The 10,098-nt window shown below is 33.1% G+C and overlaps 1 protein-coding gene and 1 long non-coding RNA gene across 2 annotated transcripts; one reads left to right on the top strand and one right to left on the bottom strand.

The window, feature by feature from the left end:
* LOC119371179 (uncharacterized) lies at positions 1–8,995 on the top strand. Its single transcript, XR_005178745.2, has 2 exons — positions 1–267; positions 8,667–8,995. It is a non-coding gene; the product is annotated as an uncharacterized LOC119371179 (long non-coding RNA).
* TOM3 (tobamovirus multiplication protein 3) lies at positions 413–8,849 on the bottom strand. The gene is made up of 11 exons (XM_012226582.4): positions 8,691–8,849; positions 7,922–8,012; positions 7,770–7,822; positions 7,587–7,679; positions 7,435–7,506; positions 3,689–3,761; positions 3,541–3,586; positions 2,190–2,253; positions 2,045–2,098; positions 1,686–1,763; positions 413–894 (listed from the first exon to the last, which is right to left on the bottom strand). Exons 1-11 carry the CDS (start codon positions 8,847–8,849, stop codon positions 802–804), a joined length of 876 nt encoding a protein of 291 aa, XP_012081972.1. The 3' UTR covers positions 413–801.
* Positions 8,996–10,098: the final 1,103 nt, after the last annotated feature.

Raw genomic sequence — 10,098 nt, 5'->3', positions numbered from 1 at the left:
ACTCTCATTTCTTTGTAATGACGCAGAGTAAAACCTACCATTCACAGAGAACTAGAAATATTAAGTAGGAAGCAACATTCATGCATCCACCTGCCAGTCAACCTCCGATCAAATTTAAGCTTCATTCTCATCTCTGCCAATCAACTCTCATTAATTTTAAGAATGGTACCTTCACTCTCCTCTCTCGTATGGCAATTCCTCTGGCTTCCAGAAATCTCTTCGGTATAACAGAATCGTGGGTTAAGCAAGCACAAGAAATTACAACAGGTATGTCTCCTCGATCTGAGTAACTTGCTAAATGCTAGAGTACTTGTGAATTCCAAAATCTAGTTTGTGTTTATGCATTGTAATCTCCATCCCATCAGTATGCAACTCATCTCCAGTTAACATAGCAGACGGCCGAAAAACTAGGTTTGAGATAAAAATAAGTCTGAGCATAAATTAAATCATACAACAAACGACCCTTAACTATTTTCATGTTCGGTTAAGTGTTTGCAGCTGGCAAAACAGATTAACTAAAGATGCAAGATATAGGAAAACAACAATCACAACACTAATGGTCAGACATATATAACAAATCCTTAGGTTGCCATATCTTTTGAACACAACTACAACCTCCGGCAGAGAACAAATAGATAACTTTTAGATTCCATGAAACCAAAACAAAAGAAACCGTCAAACTTTTTGCACTTTCCTTTGTTGCTCTCTTTAAAGGTTGGATTCTTGCATCTCCCAAGCAAGCCAAATGCATACCTTGAATTCATTCTTTGCTATTCCATTGTATACTTGTCCAGAATCCCTTCAACGTATTGGATGATATTGTGTGATACCACGTTTTGGAGGCAATTTCCTCAAAATGAAAAGAACCAAGGAGGAAGGTAAAATCTCCACTAGCTGCAAGGAAATTGGAACTTAGATGAGTAAGTAAAAGCATTTAAGAGGAACCACATCTCTAATGTCTCTAAGCAGTTATTTCTAGTTAGCTATGGTATTCGACAAATTTATCAATAAGAAAAATCGCAGTCAACTATCATAACATGGAAAACTCTACTTTGCACAAGCCATAACATAAGAAAACTCCATAAGAGGATCATAAATTATCAAAAGACCAGAACTAGTCAACAGATTTCAACCATGTGCCCCTGAAATCCACAAATCAACTGTGATTTTATTTAAAAGGACTAGGTCTCACCAAATCCATTACAGAGACAAAGATTTCCTCCTTTAAACCCAAACATCTCCAATAAAAATACAGCATAGAAGGCCACCTGAGTATATTATTTGATTAAAAGTTTGGCAGCTAAGTTTATTTAGCTAAGGTTTAGATCACTAGGAATACTGTCCTCTTGATTTTTGAACTATTCTGCAATTCCGTCAAGTGGCCAAAACTGGAACCCTTTAAAGGCTCTAAGAGAAAATTTTGAAGGAACTGATCAAAATTTTTTATTATCCTTTCACATACTGATCAAAATCCCCATTTTTCATCTGTAAACTCATTTGCAAAAAGTATTGTTTCCCCATAGCTACCAACAACTCAGTTTTAATGAAAAACTGGTGAAGCAGAAAACTTGGTGGTAACTTTATAACAATGCCAGAAAAATTTTACACAGAGAACACACCAATACCCTAAAAATTTTCATTTTCTTGACAATAAGCATCAAATATAATCAAGTATCAAAACTGACCAGGTAATATATGAAGTTCAGAACTGGATGATCCAAAACATCAAGGTTTGCAGCTTCATCAAATGCATTAAAGCACATCTGGACAATAAGAAAATGATGTTACGAGCCACCGTTAGATGAACTTCTTGGAAGCAACATATGTACAGTTCTTATCATAAACCACTGTTAATGGGAAAGCTTGAACCAACCAACAGCCAAGGAAATTAGATATGACGTAATTCAATGATTATTGTGCAACATATACAACTTTTAGGTAAGCATTTAGCTAGCCCCATAGCTTAAATACTATTTTATGTGAATACATCATTACATTTTTTTAAGTGAAAATGAAAAACTGGAAATGAATTCAATAAACTTACCATAATGCATCTGACAAGGAAGCATGAGAAACATATGGTGGTCACATAGCCAACCTGTCCCATACAGAAACGGAACCAACAGTTGGTAATTGACAAAAATGCAAATAGATCAGCATGCAAAACCCAATAACTTCTAAATAATTACCTCTTGCAGCTTTTTACGCCTCCCTTTAGATTCTACAGGGAACCGCTGCAACATTAAGAAGAGCCTAGCAGAAGATGAAGTTCATTAGATAATTACATAAAAGATAGGTAGATGGGAGCAAATTCATACAACGAAATTCCTTTTTATCATTAAGACAATGGGAGAGGGAGAAGGGGCACACGGGAGAATGGAAAAACAAGGACAAGTTATAAAAGATATTTGTATGCTATATATGCTATATGGCAATACCATACCATCTGGTTATCAAAACCCTGATGCCAATGCACAAGGCACACAGTTACAAGAATAATACAGTAAACTGAACAAGAGAAAGGTAGCAAAAACTCTCCTGAAAAGTCAAATTTGTTAATGCAAAGTGCCAAGCACTTAATCTCTATATACTGGCATACGCAACAAACAACACAACTACATGCTGAAATGCACCCTTAACAATTTTCTTGTTGCCTTGATCTCCATCCTGGGTCTCTTCTTGTCTCTTTTTTCAGTTGAGACAGGGGGTGAAAGGAAGTAGAGGGATGTATTGGCAAAAAATCTTGTATCCCAATAATCTGATTGAACCTGACTCAAATAGTGCAAAATTGATATGAAGCCTATAAAGTACCTACAATCTGACAAAAATTAGGCCTAACAAACTATCCGAAAACTCACTTTTGCAAGTCCCAAATCCTATTAGATTAAACTAAATAGCACTTGGCACATACACTATCCAGAAATTTGGTTTGTTGGCATGGCAGAAATTCAACACCCCTTCTTAGCAGAAAAATAAGGCATTTGAATTAACTCCTACAGATAACCAGAAGCAAAGTCTCAATGCATGTGAGACCTTCACCCTAGGTAATCCAACCAGGAACTATAATACTTTTATCAAAGATTTGGCAGGTCCTTCACGTTTTTTTAACTTGTCCACAGCCTATGATGTCATGTCACAATAGGACCTTAGTATAGAGATAGAACTGGATGATGATAATTTGAGAAGCTATGCTCTGAAGGGGGGGTGACTAGTGACACAAAGATGACACTGTAAACAAGCTACTGATGCAATAGCAGTACCACAGACCTTAAAAATTTTCAGTACTCTATCTAGAGATTGTGCATTAGTCTTTAAAAGCTAAAAAATATGATAATCCTCTGAACCTTTTGATAAGCAAACAAGTACTTCTTGGCACACAATTGTCCATCAGACAAGGCAAAAATCATAAACATTAGCATATTGCCTGAAAATAGGATCAAGTTCTCCAAGTGTCTTAACTTTTTATGTCATGATGCAGTCACACAGTTCAATGCTGATCAAAATATCAGGCAAATGTTGAAAAAATGGCAAAACAATTACCTTCCACCATAAAGTAGGAAACCAAGAGCTGCAAACAAAGACACACCTGCCAGATGTATATATATTAAGAACAAGATAGAAGTTATAATAATGAAAAGTTCAGAATTGTACACAAAGTTATTTAATGTCTAGTGTAAAAGAGAAAAACCTGCAAAGAACATCTTAGAGAGGATGACTACCACCCGGTGATCTTTCCACCACAATACCAACCACATAGCAATCTGGAATCAATTAAACCACAGAAAATAATGTTGAAACCTTTTACATAAAACACTTACTATGCAAACTGCATTATTGTAACAAGATATACATTTAATGTAGCAACACGTTACACTACGTAGCATATAAAGGCACATATATCAAGTCAGCAACTTTCTATGGAGATTACCATGCAGAATCAGCAATGAAATACAAAATTCTAAAGTAACTAATTCTGTGAATATTACAGTGCAAAAGTAAACCAGTATCAACATCTTCAAATTCCAAACCATCTTTTGAAAGTCCAAGACAAAATTTAAGACAAAGGGGAAACCAGATACTGCACCAACTTACATACACAAAGAATGCCAAACTAGGTTTCACAATAACAAACAATAACCCTAAGCCCAAGCCAACACATCATCATAGCCCCATTGAAGATGCAAGAATGGATGACCAAAGTCACCAAAATCCATTGTTCATCAGTAGACAACAGCTTAAAAGTATTGTTACGAGAAAAAAAACCGAGAATGTTTTAGTTAAGATTTGAAGCATAAAGATGTATTTTAAATTTCCAGACACAATAGATATTGTAATTTTAATCCTCCAAGTATCCTACTACCTAGCAAGCACACCATATGCAATAATAAGCTTTTTGTAAGTTTCTACCTTCCATAGTCAAAATGCTTACAAGAGTGAACACATCCCTACAAGGGTTATTGAAAGTCCCATGGTCTTTTATTCAAGAGTGTCACTTAAAAAAAAAAAAGGAATGAAGATATTTATATGCATGGTGCTAAATTATTTTATACTCTGCTCCATTATTTCCAATCATTTGCTGACACTCGATTCAAATGTATTTCTATTTTCTTTATTTGTCCAAGGCATCCATCTATTTGTTGTTTATCTTAGACTCTTAGAGGACGTTTGGTTCTGCTGTTTGATACAGCTGATAGCTAATTCGCACCCAACAGTTAGGTTGTAGGTGTTTGATAAGCTTTTTAATTAACAACTGATAGCTGATAAAAGTCTCAATCAGCTGCTGATTCCATTAACTACGTTTTGGAACTTTTTCGTATAAATTATTAGCTAATCTATATTTGTCTTATATTTACATTTCATTAACCTCATAAAAATAATTACAAACAGATTTTTTTTTCCAAATTAATATTTTTACAATAATTTTATTTAGCCATTTAAAAATAATAATTTTTTACTAAATATCATCTTTAAAAAATTAAATAATACTTTCTATTTATATAAACATTAAAATACAAAATAATATATTCAGCTTAAAAATTAAAATATATATATATATATATATATATATATATATATATATATATATATATATATATATATTGCATATATCATAATATATAAAACCAACTATACGCTAAATTATTATTTACATTTTAACAACTGCTATTAAAATTTACCAAACACAACGTTCCTAAGCTAAACTCTATTAGCCACCATCCACTAGCTATTAGCAACCGCTATCAATTATCAGCTGATATGAACAACAAAACCAAATAGGCCCTTAGTGTGTGCATGAGTTGGTTTGGGCAGGTTAAGTGTAATATGCCAAACCAAATTGACATCTCCTTCAAAATACTTGTCATATATATGGGTTATAAAATGGGGCTATTTGGAAAATAATTAACACTTTTAATTATTTAATGATAGGTTGTAGAGACATAGTTAATATAAATTATTTATCTTAATACAATAAATATTTTTAATAAAAGTTAATTGTCTTGGTTAGATTCAGGTTGTGTGGTTTCAAATCCTATGAACCCACCAAACTAAAACCAATGGCTCATTTTTCATTTTTCTTGGACCAAAACAAACCAAATATAAATTATCAACTAGTTTTATTAGTTTAATTTGATTGGTCTGGATTCAGGTCATCATATTGCGACGTTGTTTTATCAGGCCTAGTTTCTGTTAACGAACTATGCAAAATCTAATGTAAACCATGCCCTTAACCCTCTCAAGTTTCTGTCGCAATTAGTTGCTAAACTAATCTATTTATACTAACCACAAAAACTGAAAAGTCCAGCCGATTTCTAAATTCTAACATCCCTGATTAGATTTTTTTTTTTTATCCTGCATCATTTTTGGTATCTGACATGAGTATCCAGCTGATAGTAAACCGCAAAAAGAGTATACAAAAAGAAATTTAAAGACAGAGAGACGATTCTATATATTATACGGTCATCAAAGATTGGTAATAATCAATGAAATCCACACAAGAGAAATTAAATGAGTAAGGATCCATTTGGTTAGCTTTCTCTTTTTTTTTTTTTAATTTGCTAATTCTGAAGCAAAATTAAAAAAGCAATATTTGGTTAAAAGAAGATAATAATTATAAGGCAAAAGAAATGACATAAAAAAACAAAAATTAATTTCTCGTTCCAAAAGGAAAAGTTGACTACTACAGAGCCCAAGCTAATTATTTCATAATTTGAGTTACAATTCAAAGTAGGAAGGAAGTATTTTTTCATTTAACATGTTTTCTAATTGTTCAATTCTATATTATTTGGAAAACAAGCTCATTGGACAAGTTTATTAATGTTTGTAGTAGAAAACAATTTAATTATAGCATGTTTTCCGAATCTGTATCGGAAAATAGAAATTGGAAATGGAGAAGAAAGCTAGAAAAGAAAAACGCAAAGATATTTCAATTAATTTATCTGGTTACTCGGTAATGCATTTTATTTCAGTTTGTGTCATTGGAATATCACCCACTTGGTGACACATTTATTTTCCAGAAGCATATGCATAAGATCACCAAAGATCTACATCCTATGCCACTAATGTTCCACAGCAAACCATCTTTTAACCTCCATTGTCTATTCGAGAAACCTTCAAACTTAACCAGTCAATAATTCATTTAAGAAGCTCAAAGAATGCTAATAGTTAGTATCATCTAAATTTGCCCCATGAAAATTGGGACCAAGAAGAAAATTCCCCAATAGTGATGAGGATCTCACCTTATATACCGAAAAAATTCACAAATTTCTTTGTGCAACAGAAATCTTTCAGCAATAAAATGATTGACCCGAAGTGATCATAAATCCACCAAGCCACATATCACAGTCCCAACCACAGAATCATCAATGTTTTAGATGAAAAAGAAAAGGTTTGCTCACCGACGTTCCTCTTCTAACTTTTGTTCACTAATGTTGGATTTTCAGCTAAATCTTAGGCCTTGAAGGAAACATGAATATTAACATATGGCAAGATTCTTAGCTAGAAAAGCTAAAATATGCAAACGAATCCTAACATCTCAAGAAACAAGAGGACATGTAGAAACAGTAACCATTTGGTAAAGTTGGCAAATAAGTCATATCCCAAGAGTCTAAATTTCAGAAAACTGATGCATCAAAACAATGTCAATCACATCATTTGCAAAGTTACTAAATGACTTCAACTTAAAGTTATAGTTGGTTATTACTGGGTGGAGTGTAATCATCTTGTCAAAACCTGCCACACACCAAATGCTCAGTGTCTTCAATAACAGTTGCAGAAAACAGCAAATGAGAAAATTAAGAGAGCCATACACATCTAAAAATAATATTAATTTTTCCATGAATTCATTTCATATCTTCCATGCAGAAGGAATTTGGATTCAATTCTCATTTCACTTGGAATATCACAAATACCAAAACAATGCATGAGAAATTTCACCTGAACAGCATAAACCACTGCATTAATTGTGAAGAAACTTGGCCTAAGTCCGTCAGTAGATACAGCACGTGCCTGCTCAATATACACCAAAATCACAATAGGGCCAATTTTATCCAAAGAAGACCATAAGAAAACCGGATAATAACCATTACCTGATAGTAAATCTCTGCCCAGAAGAGAACCAAAAGCGCATATGTTGTGAAGAAAGCAAGACTAGGCATATCAATCAAGATATGTTGGATAATCTAATACGTTTTCAAGATAGGAATTAGTAATAGCAAGACATGAGAAGAGACATGAGAAGATTAAAAGAAATTTCAAAGTGGAGCACTAACTGGTGGATGTATGCCTTCTACATTCCGACGAAAAATGAATACTAGACAGCGAACTACAAGATAGAGGAAAGCAGAGTCAATACAGAAAGTGATAAAATAAGAAGTCTAATATGAAGGGAAAATATCTGAAGCTCAAGGCATTAGGCACAGACCCCCATTTACTAGGAAATTGAGAAAGTGGAAAACCTTCTGTGTGGTCCAACCATACTCAGGAACTCTCAACTGTATCCGCACCAATTGAACCTGACAGCATTTAATTTCTTATTATGAACCAATTCAACCAAAAGGGGAAGTCCGGTGGGGGGAAAGCAATAACAATCTCACTGCATAATGCAATAGACAAAAACTGCACCCCAAATATATAAACAAGCTCCTTAATGGTCATATAAATTAATTGAGTATTTGGAGCAACAAGAGGCAGAGAATGATAAAAACATGATAGAAGCCCATGGAATTTGTTCACGAAAAACCCAAACGTGTAGTATTTTTATTGATAATATCAAAATACTGAGTTACTATAATAATACCAAAGACATAAAAATTTTAGTCAAATAGACGAAGCACTTTGATGTATCATTCACGACAACCGAACTTACTCCAAGACACAGTTGTTAAAATTTCGTGTTCAAAACCTCCAATGCGAACTTCTCTTGAAGCGATAATGCGTTGATCAAATTGATTATTTTAAACCCTAGAATCCCTAATGAAATCGGCTTAGGGTTATCTATGAATGTATTTTATCAATTGGGCAAAAACATCAAAATTGAGGTCAGAATTGTTATTAATCTAGCAATTGAACAATTCAGGTGAAATATATCATTAACAAACTCCATGTCACAATTCGAATTATAAACTTTGCATAGAAAAGAAACCAATATTCTTTACGGAAATACACAGAAAGCAAGAAAAAGAGAAGCGTACAAGAGCAACGGCAGCTACGAGGCCATAAAGAGCGGCGAGGATGTGAAAGATGCGATCCTGCCAAACTGGCGATTCGTTTATCTCTATCCACCAACTGGAGGCGTCTTTCAATTTGTAGGCTAACACCGCCGCAGGTATTTCTACGCCATTCCTCCCCATCTCCTATCCACTAGCCTCGCCGGAGATCGACAAAACTCTCCAATTCTGTTACTTTTCTCTTTCGTCCGATTATTATTTTACTGTTTATTGTATTATTGCTACGACAAGGAAAAGGAGATTTGATCACGTACCTTCGGTTTTCTTTATATATATATATATATATTTTTTTTTTTTGGAATTTAAATTAATATAATATAATTTTTCTTATTGTTGTTCGGAATTGAATTGGAGTCGGAGGTGGAGAAAAGAAAAGCCGGCGAGAAAGAGAGGAAAGAAAGATGGGGCAGGGGTTCTCTCGAAGCTATAACGTGACCCACTAACCGGTGTTATTTTTTATGGATGATGATCTTTTGGTGAACGTGTGTTTTCTCCAAAAGTATTTTTCTGCTGACTGGGGGCATTCCACATTCCACATGGCTTCATCATAGTTTTTAGAGAAACTAGTAAAATCCTCATGCTATGCACCGTTTAAAAAAAAAATCCGGAATATATAAATTAACACTTCAATTTTATAATTTTCAATTTTATGGCACTTTAAATTTTATAAATGACCTATTGTATATTTAAATTTATAAATTTTATTAATATTGCACACTTTTCATTAATAATAATAGTTTTTAGATTTAATTTAAAGTGTAATTAGCATAACTTTTGGAACAATAACTTTTCACATTTTATAACTATGTAATAAGTTTTTAATTGATTTAATTTTAAAAGTTGAAGTTTTTAATAAAATAATTCTATAAATTGAAGTATTTAACAGGTGTAATTTTATAAATTGAAGTGTTTAATAGGTCAAAATAAAAGCTGAGAATACCATAAGATTAAAGTAATAAAGTTCAACAGTGAATTTATATATTTAATAATAAAAAAAAGAATAGATCCCAATTGGTTTAGTGCATATCAATTTGCTTATGTACTTTGTGTGATTTTTTATGCCCATAAACTTTGCCGGGACACATCATGACCTTACCCTTTCACTTTTCAGTAATAAAATATGTTAAAAGTTCAGAGGGTTACATGGGCAATTGGTCAAATTTAGAGTCAAATTTATATATTAAGTCTATCACAATTTAGCTCTTGAACTTGTCACTCACAGTGAAAAGTTCAAATTTGACCTTTTGGAACAAATTGAACATGAAGTTTCATAAAGAAATAAAGGTCAATTTTGCCCATGAACTTGTTTAGCATGATAAAAAAAGGTTAGATTTTTGACCGTTTGGGTCAATTTAGCCCTTGAACTTGTATA

This window comes from Jatropha curcas, chromosome 6, assembly GCF_041381405.1.
Source record: "Jatropha curcas cultivar XTBG-Jc1 chromosome 6, XTBG_Jcur_1.0, whole genome shotgun sequence".
Classification (NCBI taxonomy): Eukaryota; Viridiplantae; Streptophyta; class Magnoliopsida; order Malpighiales; family Euphorbiaceae; genus Jatropha; species Jatropha curcas.
This window is presented reverse-complemented; position numbering and strand designations above follow the sequence as displayed.

Excerpts from the sequence above, each read along its gene's own strand:
- TOM3 (XM_012226582.4), bottom strand. The coding sequence starts at position 8,849 with ATGGGGAGGAATGGCGTAGAAATACCTGCGGCGGTGTTAGCCTACAAA. Across the intron at positions 7,507-7,586 it reads GGGCAGAGATTTACTATCAG|GCACGTGCTGTATCTACTGA; the intron begins GTAATGGTTATT and ends TATATTGAGCAG. Across the intron at positions 3,587-3,688 it reads CTCTAAGATGTTCTTTGCAG|GTGTGTCTTTGTTTGCAGCT; the intron begins GTTTTTCTCTTT and ends TACATCTGGCAG.